Source organism: Quercus suber, unplaced genomic scaffold (genome assembly GCF_002906115.3).
Source record: "Quercus suber isolate HL8 unplaced genomic scaffold, Cork oak 2.0 scaffold_229, whole genome shotgun sequence".
Lineage (NCBI taxonomy): Eukaryota > Viridiplantae > Streptophyta > Magnoliopsida > Fagales > Fagaceae > Quercus > Quercus suber.
The window spans coordinates 743729-760843 of record NW_027069687.1 but is presented as its reverse complement, the minus strand read 5'-3'; the positions used below and the strand labels follow the sequence as shown (position 1 = coordinate 760843).

The 17115-nt window shown below is 33.4% G+C and overlaps 1 protein-coding gene across 2 annotated transcripts; it reads right to left on the bottom strand.

Moving 5' to 3' along the window:
• Positions 1-4263: 4263 nt before the first annotated feature.
• On the bottom strand, positions 4264-16674 carry LOC111999342 (MADS-box protein JOINTLESS). 2 transcript variants are annotated; one of them, XM_024031471.2, is made up of 8 exons: positions 16335-16674; positions 7195-7273; positions 6414-6478; positions 6225-6324; positions 6088-6129; positions 5280-5318; positions 5057-5184; positions 4264-4621 (listed from the first exon to the last, which is right to left on the bottom strand). In XM_024031471.2, exons 1-8 carry the CDS (start codon positions 16514-16516, stop codon positions 4603-4605), a joined length of 654 nt encoding a protein of 217 aa, XP_023887239.1. In that variant the 5' UTR covers positions 16517-16674; the 3' UTR covers positions 4264-4602. The 2 variants fall into 2 exon arrangements, with proteins under 2 accessions (XP_023887239.1, XP_065636326.1); XM_065780254.1 differs by lacking the exon at positions 4264-4621 and having other exon boundaries at positions 5053-5184.
• Between the last annotated feature and the right edge of the window lie 441 nt (positions 16675-17115).

The following is a 17115-nucleotide window of genomic DNA, read 5'->3' as shown; positions in this document are numbered from 1 at the left end:
ATTATTAATCTTTGATCACTTTGAAATTTCGCAAGTGTGGAGAATATACAAAGATAATGTAGTTCAACGGTTAATTCATCAAAATTCACATCCAATAAAAAATATTGAGTGGTGTAACATCGCTTCAAGTTACACCTAGTATAACTCTAAACAATGTTACACCAATCAATATTTTTTAATTGGATGCGAATTTTAATGAATTGACCGGTGGATTACATTACCTTTGTATATTCTCTATACTTACAAAATTTTAAGGTGATCAAAGATCAGTAGACATATCATCAATCAAATGTTTAAATTTAAATTTTTGTAGTTTAAAATAATGCATAAAAATTAAGTTTATGGATCGAATGGTAAATGATATCCGATTGATATGAAAATTAGCATGAATGTTAAAAACATATACAATATGTAATTCAAAAGTGGGATTTTCAAAATATAAATTTTGTAACAAGTTATTGGGTGGTATAACATTATTTAGAATTATAACATGTGTAACTTACACCTGGTATAATTTTAAAGAGTTACACCTTTTTTTTTTTTTTATATATATATACAAGATAAAATTTCTACTCTAGCATAATATAAGTGTATATGCATATGAAGCTCCCTTTTAAAGAGTTGAACCTCGGCTCTTATCTCTCACACCTCACAAGCACTTATACTTGTGGAGTGACCACCACACCAAAGACGTGTGGTGGTGAATTACATATTTTCTAAACTATTGGATTTAAGTAGATCCAACAATAAATATATATATAAAAAAAACACTCATTAATGTTAATATTTTGATTAGGATCTCATTTATTATTTGTTATTTATGGCATTCCATTACCTATCTCTATTTCCAAAATAATTCTCTCTCTCTCCACCACATGATATATAGAAGAGCACTAAATTAATGGACACCAAAATGATCATCCCAATTATAGGTAGCACTGCACTAGTGCATAAAGTGGTCATGGTGATCATGTGAATGAGTTTTTATCTTACTATGTTGATAGCAAGGGAAAAACAAGACAAGGAATTCATTGTAATCCAATAATGCTTGGGATTTCTGCATATACATGTTCCGTATATACAAGTTTTACTACAAGTTTTATGTCAAAAGTCAAAACTAATTAAAAAAATTATAGTCTATATTTACATAACGCAAAATAAACAATAATTTTTTTTTGTAGTAATTTAATCTTATTGAAATCTAGGTAATAGAGTTTCACTTAAAATTTAATTAGTTTATTTAATAATATGTTATGGAGGAGAAAGAGAAAGAGAGAGAAATAGAATGTCATAAATAAATTATATTAAATGAGTTCCTCATCAAAATATAAACATTAATGAGTGTCTTTTTTAAATAATAGGATCTACTTAAATCTAATAGTTAAAAAAATATGTAATTTGAACCCATTTCATATATATATATATATATATAAAAAACTCTAGATAGGTGGTGTGCGATTGAATTTGAAAACTAGAGGGACTAAAATAAAGTTCAATACAAGGTTATTTAAAGCTAGACACAAAGAGGAGGCTAAATAAAGTTAAGAACAAATTAACATTGTTTCTAAATAATTTGTAGCTTTTAGTTTCATCCTTGAACTGCTTCTCCAAAAAAAAATCATCCTTGAACCAATGCTTGTGTTTACTTAATTATTCAATGTTGTTTCTAAAAAAACAATAATAACAATTAATCCAATGTTATACTTGTTCCACATTCCTTTTAAAAATTGAATGTAGAGTGACTTTCATTTTCTTGATACTGCTTTACAAAGGCATAAACTAAAGAGTTCAAAAGAAATTGGAGAGCTACCGTTTATTTATCTATGGTTTGGCCTTATTATAACTTAGGTCATAAACTTTTTATTGTTATATTTAACACCCTATAATTTGGAATAAAATGAAACCAATTCGCATTTTGTGATTAAATTATTTATTCCCTTTTGGTTTGTGTGTATTACAACCTAGTCTCACAAACTTTTCAATTACTTCATTTTCACCCGTAAATTTTTTAAAATAAAATCTAAAACTCAAATTTGAATGGAATTCTATTGATTTCATTTTAGTCATCTAATGGGTAAAATGTAATAATTGAAAGATTGTAAAATTAAATTGTAATTGGACAACATCATAGGTGGATATAGTGGCAAAGGATCAAAGGGGCCAGGGTGGGGGAGGGGAGGGTAACCCAAAATTTTTAAAACATCTTGAATTTTTTTTTTTTTTTTTAATCCTTAAAAATTTTATCCAAAAAAATCTTATATATATATGTATGTAATGGCAAAGTAGACTTCTAACATCCTAAATCTTAGTTAAAACTTTTAGATATCTATAAATAAAATTAATATTTTTTAAGTATATAATTTATTTAAGAAATTATAAGGTTATTTATATTTATTTAAATAGAATCACAATTTCATCAGGGTTGGACATTTATAAATTATAGTGAACATGGTTATGAGAACAATTATCTCAAGTAATAATGAGAAAACAAACAAGGGTTTTGTTCTTACACTTTTGCAGACACCTAATTTTATAGCTTGTATTTAACCTCATCTGGAGACAAAAGGGTAATTTTACATCTCGAAGGTAAAATTGTAACTTTTAACCATAATTTCATTCACTTCATATAAAACAAATCTTGAAATCTTAATAATCAAAACTAATCTTTATAATCAAAGCTACGGCTCACAAGCTTCGATCGAAACCATTGGATTAAAAGATATCATGAAATCAAGTTTTAACTACTAAAATGTATACACAAGGTTGAGTCCGATTAGGTATGATTATGAACAACTGATTTTAATTGGTACCATGAGTATTCAATTTAAAATCGGAGACACGTCAAAATCCTAATCGATTGAACTAAAAATAGTTGCAAGGTTGCACACACTTGATTAATTTGATTATCAAATAATAATGATTTCTCAATTATTGTTGTAATTATCCTTTAAAAAGGGCAATTAGGCAAAATTGAGTGTTTTTAGGGCCCTAATAAATGTGATAAGTTAAAATGAAATTTGCTCACTCTTTTGTCAATATCCTTGAATCATTACTAATGATTTTTTTTTTGAGGAACAATTACTAATGAAAAGTTAAAATTTATTGTTCCTTATTTTAAAAAAATGTATTATTGCTAATTATTTAACCATAATAGGTTTAGACAAATGGTTTTACTATTTTATTTTATTTTTTATAATTTGATAATTGGAAGAAGATTGTTTGCCAATTGAGCTACAATGCTCTTGGCAAAAGGTTTTATAATTTAATGGCACATCTTGTAGAAATAAGGAGATTTAAATGTTTGATAATATTCTTTGATATGTTTAAAAAAAATTACTTAAGTTTTAGACCCAAAAAATGTAAAAAAGAAAACCAACAATACTACTAAATATACAAAAATGGATATTTCATTTATATCATCTAATATTACAAAGAGAGAAGTAAAAAAAGAGAAAGTTCTACTTTATTCCTGTTTGGTGAGATTTCCAATTGTAAACCAACTAGAATTACTTGAGATCATCAATTACTTGAAGAGTCATACATGCATCAAGGAGATAATCAATTACTTGAGGAGTTCTACTTTTAGATATTCGCATTAGCACCCCAAAATAACAAACAAACAAACAAAAAAAGAAGAAAAAAGAAAAGAAAAGAAGAATGACATTTGATTTTTATTCATCTTAATTAGCCCTCACATGTTAAACGTTTTTTTTTTTTTTTTGGGGATGAGTTTACTTCATGGTGATTGGTGAATACCAAATTATATACTGATGTAATTTTGACCCAAAAAAACACATAATTTAAAATCTTGCTCTATTTTATTTACTATATATATATATATATATATATAGAGAGAGAGAGAGAGAGAGAGAGAGAGAGAGAGAACCAAGACAAGATCTAGTTATATATTGACGAAACCTGTGAAGTGCTAATCTTGAGTTGCCAAGGAAGACTAGGAACTAGAACAATCCAACCTAGAAAAATTCAAAATTCAAAATTAAAAAGAAAAAAAGATGAAGAAAAAAAGAAAAAAAAAAAACACTAGGAGAAAATTAATATTATGAATTATGATATCACTCTTCTCAAGTTGGTGCAAGAATCTAGATTGCAAAATCATAGGAAGCTTACAGAAGTCTTATTGCAAGCAAGATTGAATTGAAAACATTTTTAGACCTTAAGGCTTAAACCAAAGTGTACTCAAAAGCACCATTCTTAATAAAGAAATGTTGCCGAAAATATGTAATACTGGCAATCACGCAAAGATAAACAAAAGCTATTGCAGAATTGTGAATCAATTTATCAATAGTATGACTTGCCATCAATCTCAACCCTACACTCAACCTTTTCCAACATCCTCTACTTCATTTTCCATTGTAACAAATTAACCCTTTATTCATCCATAAAAATGACTAAGCATCCAAAATCTATCGTATACACAAGCAAACTCTCTTAGAATCAGCTGGTGGAAACAAATTGGTCTTACAGAAAGTTAATTAAAGCTCTGAGCTAGGATTTGTATTTACTCAAACATGGCCTTCTTTCTTTTGTATTTGAGAAAAGAGAATCCATGTATTGCTTCTTGATCTTCACTACACTTCAAATTCATTTAGGAAAAGGTAGCCTGCAAGACATAGAACAATGCATTAAGGCAAACAGTTTCTCTATAGTAGCAACATGCATTTCTAGGCATGCAGTCAATGATGCAAATTAAGTTGCTACACAAACAGAAGAATTGCTCATTGATGAGTTGAAAGTGACATCAACCTGTGGTTGCAACCATTAATTTCACCAACAAATTTATCTTTTAGTACCATATAAGCCCATATAGAACTGTAAATTAGAATATAGTACATATTGTAATGCTAAATCCAGAGAAATAACTAAACCTAAGGACAAACTTATCAGTTTGGTCAAGTTCCTCTATTGAAACTACAACTATATGCTATATGGCCCCTAAATATTGAGGTTTGATTCAAATATCCTTTGATTGAATCCTGAATATTATTTCATACTTCATACATAAAACTAAAAAATTTTAAGAATTTCACAAACTTACCCCAACTTGAGAGATATGTTTGAACTGTCATTGTCTTGAGGATTAGATGAGCTGCAAATATTGGTGATTGACTCAGATGACTGACCTTGTTCAAGTACATGTGTTTGAGTGCTAAACAAATTCTCCATCTGTGGAAGAGACATTTTTTATAACTGAGATAGGAAGAGAGGAGGAAGAACTTTTTCTATAAAAAAAAAAAAAAAAAAAAAAAAATACCTATTACCTGTTTTAGTCTTTGGTTTTCTTCCATCAGTTGGGCTCCCTGCATTAAAAGAATAAGATGAACGGAGAGCCATTACTAAGAATTCTTAGCCTTAAATACAAAATATAATTTAATCAATAAGGTATGTTTACCTAACTTCATATATAAGAAATCGATGCATTATGAATTGGTATAGGTCAGGTGATAGGATAAACAATATAACATTCAGGTCTGAATTTATGTTGACAATGGTTTCAACTAAATATTCAATGGTGGTTGTTACTTCTGGTTACCATGTGAACTTTTCCTTTCTCTACCCATTGAGCTAGCCAGTGCACACAATGACCACTATTTTTATGAACTTGCACCAACTTGCATTAACATTATCACAAGATGGATTTAGGGTTTAAGCATATAACATTATAGTAGTCCTAATTGTACACAGTACTAACTATATTACTGCAATCCTAGGGTTAACACAGAGTTAGTCTACTACATATTCCCTTAAATAAGTACACTATTATACACAAAATTCAATAATAACTATGTAGTTGTTTAAAACATTCTACTGTTCACGTAGGACTCTAAGACAAAACCACCTTAATTCCTTGTGTCCTTTCAACTTCTCTTAGTTTCTTCTTTCCACCTAATATTTCAAGATTTTACCATGTAATCATTATGGAGCGGATCATCACTAAAGTACGAAACTGTTATACATTGAAACCATATGAACTTTAGCTCAAGGGCACTGATCTTTTCCGGAAATGTCTTGCAAACATTATAATAATTGTATGAAATGTCCTGCAAAGATTAAAGTTTGGAACATGACCTTTTGCTGTAGGGCAGTGATCTCTTCCAGAAATCTTTCACCCTGCAAGACAAAAGTTTCTTATATTAAGATAAAGTACATAAATTTCAACACTCCATTATAATGCCGGCAAACAGAGATAAAAAAGAGAGACAAGCCTTTGTTTCTATAACACGGCTCAGGCCTACTTCAAGCTCTTTCTCTAGTTTCTGTAATTCTTCTATGTCCATTCCAGGGAGCTCTTCTCCCCTAGTCTTCCTGTTTTAGGTGTGAACATTTCTCAACATTAATTTATTGTGGTATGTATATGTCTTTACAGTAACAAGATAGTGCTGTAGCTATAATACCTCAGTTCATGTGTCTTCTCCTCAATTTCCTTGCTCAACATGGCGTAGGAGGTACCGTTCTCAAGCTAATTTAAACAACACGCCGTTCATGAAGATTTTTGAAATGTGATGTGTTACCGAGCACTTTTAATATAACAATGGTTCTAAAATATGTAAGCATTTCCTGCCCTAAATAAGAAATTTTGGGGCTACCGTAAATGTCAGAGTCATCATTCTGGAGGCGCAACAAGTAGTCTTCAAAGTTGTTAAAAAAGAAAATACCTAGCTTTTCTTATGGTGGTAGAATTTTCAATAAAACGCAAATTTCAAAGTTTTCATGAAAATTTCATGAGAAAGTGGATAAAGAAATAATCCAAAGTCATGTTTCCTTCTGACTTTCAATTTAGAATTCAGAACACGATCCCATTTGTTTTGGGATGTCTCCTATGGTTTGTAGGATTTGAATTTGTAAATTTTCTAATTTTGAAATTTTTGGTGACTTTTCATATTTCTAGCCTCATTTTTTGCTTAACACGAATTAGGGTGTTTTATGGTCTACTAGCCTCCCTATGATTTCTTTTCCTATTTATATGCATGGTAGCCTCCAAGGTATTTCAAAATTTCATTGTTATAAATTTTAAAAAGTTTTTTCTCCATTCCTTTTGGGGGACTTCAATTTTCCTTGGGAATTAAAGGAACCTCTTATGGATTCAAGAGTTATTATCTCAAAACAGACGTAATCTGTTTCTTATGAGTTTCCACCTCACTTATTTACCAACTAAAAAACTTTAAAACATCATACCTGTAGCTTAAGAGACAGTTGGTCCATTTTGCCAAGATTCTCTGGATGTAGATTATGCCTTTCAATTACCTGCGGCATACTTCATACAACATAAGGATAGCACATTCAATTCTTTTATCTCTCTCTCATTTTAATAAAATGAAAGTGCGGATGAACTTATAAACTACTACTATGTATTTTTGACTCATATCTAAGGAAATAAACTTGAGTTGGTGACCGAAGAACTAATTATTATCTCATGTTGGCATATCTGCCATTGTCTGTAGGCCAACTGTATTTTTTTTTTTCCAATTAAAATGTGAAGCACAAGTGATATTTATATTGATTGATACAAACCATGTGCAAACTTCTAATTTGGTCAAACTATAAAGGTGAGCATCTATACGAACCCCTAAATTATTTATATTGATTGACACAAGGGGTACATTATGATGCAAGAAGCATTGAAATTATCTAGGATTTTTTTTTTTTTTGAATGTAATTTTTTTTTTACTTCAAATTTTAAAATGAGCTTTATTGTTGAGGGTTTTAGGTGATTTGACTAGGCATTTTTCTATATTGGCGTAATCCCTAGACCCTATTAAACTAGTGCTCTTGTAATTGTGAAAGGCAATACAATTTGAATTAGAATAATTTGATGATTTGAGAATGATGACTTTCTCTTTGTTTGGTAGTGATGCCAAATACCCTTAGGTGGTGATGCCTAGGGCTTGCAAGCCGATTTTAGGAGGTGGAGCATAAATTTTTTCTTGTTTATCCTTTTATTCTTCTTTTATCCTTATTTTCCTATGTTATTCTACATCAACTTGGAATCAGAACATTTGATCTCCTCCACTCAATTCAAATCAGTACAAAAAGAAAAAGAAAAACTCCACCCATCAAGTTCTTTAGCTATTAGCAACAAGTTTCAATCTTCATATTTTGTAGCTAAAAATGACTTCCTTTGATAGAGACTTTGAGCAGCAGCTTAAGGAGGATGTGAAAATCCTCCTTAACTCTTATTCCTCCATTGATAACCTCCTCACTCTTATTGATAAAGTCAAAATTTTGTTAGCAAATGTGGATCAAGCACCACTCAAATCAATGCAAGATGCCCTTTTACCCTCAAAGAAGGCATTGGTCACTAATGAACTTTTCAGTTGCATCTTGCATTACTAAGATTACGAGGATAACAACACCGGATGCCCCATATGATGATGAGCAAATGAAGGAAATATTTCAGCTGATTGTAGCAACATTTGAAAATTTTTCTATTTGTCTCGTGAGCAAGAAATTTAGCATCCTTGTCGGAAACAATAGATAGGGGTACACCATGAAACTTGTAGACTTCTTTGAAAAATAAAGCAGCCACATTGGAAGCATCCGAAGTCTTCTTGCGTGGGATGAAGTGAGCCATCTTGGAGAAACGATCCACTACCACCATGATTGAATCACTCTTTCGTTGTGTAGGTGGAAGGCCAAGAACAAAATCCATACTAATATATTATCATGGTTTATTAGGCATTGGAAGGGGTAAATATAGACCTGCATTAGTAATTGTACCCTTTCCTTTTTGACAAACTTAGCACCTTTGAACATGCTACTCAACATCTTTAGTCATTCCTAGCCAAAAGTAGTTTTGTTTAAGGAATTCCAAGGTCTTTGATTTGCCAAAATACCCCAAATTATGTTGTTCAACAATCATCAACTCCCTTAGAGAACATTTAGGCAAACATAATTTTAGCCCTTTGAAAAGAAATCCATCCTTCAACCAAAAGTCAGACTTAGTAGGATGCTGTCCCTGCTACAATTGTTGGTATAGATCACCAAAATGTGGGTCATTTTGGTAATTCTCTTTGAAAACTTCAAAACTAGCGACCTTAGTTTCCATTTCCACCAAGAAATTAGTCCTCCTACTCAACCCATCAGCCACTTTGTTGAGAATTCCCGACTGATGTTTCAATGAGAAAGTGAATTGCTGCAAAAAGCTTACCCACTTAGCATGCCTGTTTTTCACATTAGATTGGCTATTGAGATATTTCAAAGCCTCATGATCGGTGTGTAGAATAAACTTCTTGTAGGCCAAATAGTAACTCCAATGCTTGATGGCTTGAACAATAGCATAGAATTCCTTGTCATAGGTAGAATACCTAAGTTTTGCTTCATTCAACTTCTCACTAAAGAATGCTATGGGCTGCCCTTCTTGGCTAAGGACACCCTAGTTCCCACTTCTGATGCATCACAATTAAGCTCAAATATCCTGTCAAAATTGGGCAAGGCAAGGATAGGAGCCTCGGTTAACTTCCTTTTCAAAAGTTGGAAGCTTTCTTGGGCTTCATCAATCCAAACGAAAGACTTTTGTTTGACACAATTGGTAATAGGTGCTGCAATGGTGCTAAAATTACTAATAAACCTTCTATAAAAGGTAGCAAGACCATGGTAACTCCTCACCTCATGCACACTAGAAGGTGTAGGCCAATCAACAATTGCCTTAACCTTGTTTTCATCCATGAACACTCCTTTGGAAGACACAACATACCCCAAGAACACCACTTTATCCATCCCAAAGCTACACTTTTTCATGTTACAATAAAACTTTTCTCTCCTCAAAATGTCATGCACAAACTGTAAATGCACCAAGTGATCCTCCAAACAACGGCTATACACCAAAATATCATCAAAATATACCAGAACACAAACCCCCAATAGTAGCTACAACATTTGTGTCATCACCTACATGAAAGTGCTAGGTGCGTTTATCAAACCAAATGGCATAACATGCCATTCAAATAATCCATTATGTGTCTTGAAGGCCATCTTCCATTCATCTCCTGGGCAAATTCTAATTTGATGATACCCATTTCGCAAATCAATCTTGGAAAATACCTTTACACCCGCCAAGCAATCTATCATGTCATCCAATCTAGGAATTGGAAAACAATACTTGATTGTGATCTTGTTGATAGCTCTACTATCCACACACATCCTTCAAGAGCCAAGAGGTAAGTCAAGAGGTAACTCATGGGGAAAAACATCACCATATTGCTGTAATAACTCAATGACAGCACTAGGAACATCAGTTCCAGCCATTGTGTTGACTGGAATTAATGCCAAAATGTAGCCACTATCTTAACTTTCTTGAATGAACCTTTTAGAAGTGAGTAAAGAGGTTGTAGAGGATTTAGAAGTCACCTTTTCCTTCATTGGCATCAAAGTAAATTGCTGATTGTCTTTGCTTAAGGTATAGGTGTTCTTCCCATCATGCATCGTTTGGCGATCATATTGCCAAGGTCTTCCAAGAAGGATATGGCACGCATCCATTGGTACAACATCACACCAAACTTCGTCAAAATATTTCTTCCGGATAGAAAATGGCACCAAGCAACGCTTTGTTACTTTCACCTTATTACCCTTCTTGAACCAAGAAAGTTTGTAGGGATGTGGGTGATCTTGAGTGGCAAGCCTCAACTTATCAACCACCTCTTGAGAGACCACATTTTCACAACTTCCTCCATCGATGATCATACTACAAACTCTTCCTCCAATGCTGCAAGTTGTATAAAAAATATTAGTTCTCAACCAATCTTCTTCGGAATTGAATTTAGGAGCAAGAAGAGTCTTTCTCATCACAAGTGTCACCCCCTTCTCCTTCAAAATCACCACCAACCTCATTTGAAGGTTGATCAAAGATGGGTTCTCTATCTTCACGTTCAAGCTCTTTTACTTCCTCCAATATAAGAGCCTTCTTCCTACAATCTGAAGATCGATGCCCCGACTCTCCACACTTGAAACATTTGAAAGTACCCACTTGTTGTTGTCTACCCCCACCAACAATGGCTGTTTGGGACTGTTTTGGGGCTGTAATAGCAGATTTAGAACCTGCTGGTTGCTGTTCAACCCCAGAATTTTCTCCTCTCTCATTTGTACTTGAATTCCCAACCTTATATTGGCTAGAAATCCCCTGCCCAGACTTGGAACCCCACTCTCCAGACCTTAAAGTTGGCCCAGTTTGTTGCTTCTCTACCAGTAAAGCCATGTAGGCTTTCGACACGTTCCACAATGACTGAAGACTAAGGACATCTTGGATGGATGGCTTCAGTCCTCTCAAGTACCTTGCAACCATTTGTTCTTCACTTTCAAATCTACCCTTGCTACAAGTTGGTGAAACATCTCCGTATACTCCTCTACGCTTCCCTCTTGCTTAAGGTTGTATAGGTCTTTGTAGAGTGATTGGGTGTAGTTGAAAGGAAGAAATTGCTCACAGATCTTTTTCTTCATCTTCTCCCAACTCTTGATCTTGACTTTACCACTTCTTTAGCGAGAAATTTGCAATTGTTCCCACCAAGCAAAAGCTCTCCCTTTAAGGTGAATAGCAACTAGCTTCACTTTATTTTCATCTGTAACTTCATAATAATCAAACACCCTTTCAACGGTGTTAAGCCAATCTACAAACTCTTCCAGTTTGAGACTCTCTTGAAATTCTGGAATTTCAACCTTGAAGTTGTAGTCAAGCCTTGGCTCATTTCTTTCCACATAAGGCCTACCCCTTGGAGGAGCTCCAAAAGGGTTCTCAAAATGAGAATGAGAGTCATCGGACTCATTAGTAGTCTCATGAGGAGGCTGCATATGCTGCACCACCTCCGTAAGTGTCGCAACTTGTCTCCTTAATTCAGCAATCATGTCTTCTCTCTCTATGTTTTGATTCCGTCCAACATTCCTCCCCACTGGAGGGTTGGCTTCAACTCCTTCCCCAACATCCATTTGATTCCCCCTTATTCCACCTCTCCTTCCTCTCATTCTTTGGGCCATTAGAAGCTTCACAATCTTTGAAAAAATTGTAAATAGAAGTAACAGCACAAGTGATCAAATCTGTGATATTTGCAACAACCACAGATTTGATTGTCACAACGAACCTAGATCTAATTTCTAGGATCTTGAATGGAGGGAGAAAAAAAAAAGGACATAAGGAAATCTAGGGCTCAAATGATCAAAGTGGTAGGGAAAAGAGGACCAAATCTGTGCTCTGATACCAAATGATGGGAATCAAGATCAATTAATTGAGAACTTGAACTAGAATTGCATTAAAATTAAGAATTAAAGCTAGAATTACAGAGAAATTGGAGAAACAAGTTTCTATCAAGGTCTGAAACTAAATTATATTCACATCAAAAACTGATTCTACTCTTACATAGCAAGCCTATTTATAATCTTTAACTATTAGGAAATAAAGTAGCTAATTAAAGAGGATACATGGCAGATATGAGAAGTCAAAATAAGGGGCTGCTGGCTGTCCTAAGAGGTCAGAAAGGTTGGCTGGCTGGTTGTCAGTCCTAATGGTAGAGGGGGGGTTGGTTGGCTGTTTGGCTTGTAGAGGGTGGCTAGTTTTCAGTCCTAATGGTGTTGGGGGGGGGGGGGTTGGTTGGCTGGCCTAAGGATAGAGGGTAGCTGCATCAATGTGTAACTAACTAACTCTATCCTATCTTGGGACTAACTTTTAATTGAATGGATGGAACTTCAAGAAGTATTAGGATATTACAACAGATATGAGATTCCTAACATTCCCCTCCCTTTCAAAACAACCCATAAGGTGTTGTTATGTTTGGCATCATCATCAAAGTAAATCTTCCAATGGACCAGTATCTTAGTGACATCTTGATCACCATATTCATACACTTCTCTTTGACTAGTGGTCTCATGTACTTTCAAAATCCGCTCAACTTCTTGAGCCTTCAATGGTTCTTCGATCTTCAAGGTCTTATTGTTTCTTTAGACCTTGCAATGTTCTTGAATCCTCGAGCCCTCATTGGAATTGTTGGCTCTTGCATCTTTGATTATTGAATCATTGACACTTGGATTTCTGATTCTTGAATCGTGAACTCTTGAGTGGAAACCTTTATTGGTGCATTAAGAATTGGTTTTGAGTCCTCTAGCATGAAATTCACAGGCTTTTGCATCTTGGATTCTTGGGTGATAATCTCCTTTGATGCATCAAGGATTGGTGTTCAAAACCTGTCTTGTAGCACATATGAAATCCACCCAATTTGTACATAATCCCGATGCCTGCACATCTTGAAATATTCCCACACCTCTCCTTACATGTAATAAGAGGCAATGAAAAATATGAGATGTGGTGGCGTGTTTTCTAGAGCAAAGAATTCATAGAGCTTGAGAAGCCGCCAAAAGGGATCTCCACCTTTGAATGTAAACTCAATGAAAGCTTGATGAGTTGCAACAAATTTGGTCATTTCAAGATCAACGGCTCTGATATCATTTGTTAGGACCCTTATGGTTCCTAAGGGAGATGGGTGGGAAGTGTATGGAAATGGATAGGAAATGCAAGTGAGTTTAATTAATTCAAGGTAGTCTCTCTCCATAAAGAAATATTAAGAGTGAAAGGAAATGCACTAAGCAAGAAATTAGTTTTTTTTTTTTTTTTTAAACGTTTCATATTAAGGTAACAAGCTCTTATCTTGTTGGCCACACATGGCTTAATCCTATTGGCTTATTAATATAGCATGTGCTCTCACCAATTAACCCATATGATTATAGGGTTACATATGCCAAGACCTCTAACAAACTCTATTCTAATCCCAACATGTGTAATTAACTAACTAACTCAATCCTATCTTGGGACTAAGTACTAATTGAAGAGATGGAGCTATAAGAAGTATTAGGATATTAGAACAAATATGTGATTCCTAACATGAGATCCTTAAGAAATTTTAGATGTCAAATTACAAACTAGTTAGTGCTCTTGTGGAATGTGGAGTGAAGCTATTAAAGCATGACAATAGAGGGAGGGTAAATCAAACATTCTTCAAGAGTCTGGTTGGAAGTCTGAGGTAGCTAATATGCACAAGACCAAACATTCTCTTTGGCGCTGGATTTCTTAGTTGCAACATAGAAGTACCAACTATGACTCATTTGAAGACAACCAAGAGAATTCTTCGCTATATAAAAGGTACACTAGATTTTGGACTATTGTATTCACCCTCTAAAGAGTTTAAACTTATTGGCTACAGCAATAATGATTAGGCTGGGGACATTGATGATAGAAAGAGTGATAGTGGTTTTGTATTCTATATGGATGATATTGCACTTGCATGGACATCCAGGAAGCAACCAATTGTGACTATATGTTGCTACCACCTCTAGTGTTTGTCACGCAATTTGGCATAGAAATTTGTTGAAGGAGTTGCAAATGTTGCATGCAAAAGCTACGAAGATATTTGTGGACAATAAGTTAACAATAGCTCTAGTAAAGAACCTAGTCTTTCATGACCAAAGCAAGCACATGGATACCTAGTATCATTTTATTTGAGGATGTATTGCTAGAAAGGAATCCACTTGAGTTTGTGAAGTCACATGATTAGGGTGCAAATATCTTCACCAAGCCACTAAACTATGACACCTTCTACAAGATGAGAGCCTAATTTGTGGGGTCAAAAATTAAGTTTAAGAGGTGTTGAAAGTTAAACATAATTTTTGCTATGAAAATCTATTTTATTTATGAAAATGAGTTAGTTGAAGAGTTAAAGATACATAAAATAATAAGGCAAGTTTGTGTAATGAGTGTATATAGAATTTTTTTTTTTTTTTTGGGAGTTATATAATAAACACAAGGAAGGTTATGGTTGGACATGGAGTATATATACCCCGTGCATCCGTCAATTTTTAAAAAGTGTGAAAAAAGAGATACAATTATGTAAGAGTTTTTTTACTCTCTCTCTCTCTCTCTCTCTCTCTCTCTCTCTCTCTCTCTCTCTCTCTCTCTCTCTCTGTGTGTGTGTGTGTGTGTGTGTGTGTGTGTTTTGTGAGTGTGAATCACTTTCTTTGAGTGGTGCATGAGTGTTTGAGAGTGCAGGTGGCGAAAGACCCACCAATGTTTTTCCAACAACCCTAACTAGTTTATTGCGAATCCATAACTGATCCTTAAATTTTGAGAATAAGGCTTAGTTACTTTTGAGGATCCATAACCGATTCTAAACTTTAAAGTAAGGCTCAGTTATTTTTGTTGTTGTCATGGTTCTTGTAATTCTTATATGTATAGTAAAGTAATTTCTATCATTTTTCTCAATCCAGACTAGACAATTTCAGTTTGTATATTGCGCACTCTTTGAACTTTCATCATACACCTGAAATGTAAGCCTAATGGTGTTATTTGCTAGTGGAAGAACACTACAACTAAGTGGATTTAACATGCATTTGTGATATTACTATAAAAGATAGGAAGAGAATTTATTTAGCGAGATCAGAGCTCACTTTTGTGTTGGAATCTTTAGCATTAGATTTTATGTATACATAACCAAAAGTGTTTCAATTGATATATGTTATTCTAAACAAAAAAATTATAATCTCTAACGTTGCTCCTAAGTTAGAGTCATATAATTCATAGAGATTCGCATCATGTTTTATGAAGAAATTCTTACAGTAATGCTGTGAATAGATTAGTCAGGATAACAAAAGTGGATTTAATCAGGTAGAAGTGCAAAAGTATGAAGACCATCAGGCATTAAAGGAAGAGGGGGTGGGAGAAAACAAACATTAAAGGCAGAGTTGAAGCGGCTAATTGAAGTTTTGCAATAAGCAAGTGCAACTCTAAAACTCAGGGTAAATAAAACATTAGATTATAAGCTAATTAATAGGCATTAATTAGTAAAATTCAAAGACAAAATAACCCGCTTATTATAGAACTTCAAAACAAGACGTTAAACCCTTCAAGGTAAGAATTGCAAATTGTTTAGTTGGTTTACCAAAAACAGAAAAGTGTTTATTTGTCTTTCTTTTTCCTATCCCTTTTCTTTAGCAGAAACTATAAGATTTTGCAGTACTTTTTCATTTCTTGATTAGATGCTACATAGTACTATTTTTTAAATTATTTTTTTCTTTTTAAATGCTACATAGTAATATTTTTTTAAATCACTTATTTGGTTTGTTCAGTAAAGTATCTTTATTTTGAGCAGTTGGGTCTCTCACTCTCTAACACAAACACCTTAGAAATCATAAAATCATAGTGAATGCATGAACAAAACGATCGAGTAATAGACAATGACATATTTTTCTGTAGATAGAAAAAAGGGTTTTTCTCTCTAGTCATAAAGATGAGAGAATAAATAGGGTTTTTCTATAAGTAGAAAGAAGTGTGAGAAAGAGATTGAAACCTTGAGCTGGCGAATTCAAAGAGCTTTCCTGTAGCAGAAAAGACCATGAGACCAATTTCAGCATCGCAGAGAGTAGAGAGCTCAAAAGCTTTCTTAAAAAGTCCTCTCCTCCTCTTTGAGAATGTCACCTGCCTTGCCGTCGAGTTGTCAATCTTCTTAATCGGAATTTTCCTCCGTGTCATTTTCCCAGATAATAGCTTATCAGACCCTTTACTTCAAAGTTCGAACCAAATTATTAGCCCAACCTTGTATTCCAGAAATAGAAACTACTTGCATACAAAGCTGCAAGAGAGAGAGAGAAGAAAATTATGTTGAGAATAAAAAGATAAAAAAGGGTTGGTTTGGATTGTACTGAAAAGGAAAAAAAAAATGCACGTGTATTGTTTATAAGATCTTATAAGTACAGAAGTCCCATAATATTATTTATATATTTAAAAATTATTTTACTATTATGTTTCCAGTTTTCAGTTTCACATAATAAATATTATGGTTTCGAATGATAAAGACCATAGAGAAATATAAAATGAAATCTATGTATTATTGTACGAAAGAGGAATATTGTCTTGATAGAAGTTTAACAAATCGATCTGCACCTGCTTTTTTCCTCTTTTATGAAAAAAATGCACTTACTCAACCAATAAAAGATAGAAAATATAATACTTACCAAAAATATTATATATAAAATATAACAAATCATGCTGCGCTTGCCTTTTCTTTTCTTTTCATTTTTCATGAAAAAAACTGTACTTTACCTATTAGAGCATCACTATCAGATGTGGTA

Bases quoted from the DNA above. Each gene is read 5' to 3' on its own strand.
- LOC111999342 (XM_024031471.2), bottom strand. From the start codon at position 16,516: ATGACACGGAGGAAAATTCCGATTAAGAAGATTGACAACTCGACGGCA. The intron at 6,325-6,413 runs GTATTATAGCTA...CACCTAAAACAG, and splicing joins GAGAAGACACATGAACTGAG to GAAGACTAGGGGAGAAGAGC. The intron at 5,185-5,279 runs GTAATAGGTATT...TCTCTTCCACAG, and splicing joins AAAACCAAAGACTAAAACAG to ATGGAGAATTTGTTTAGCAC.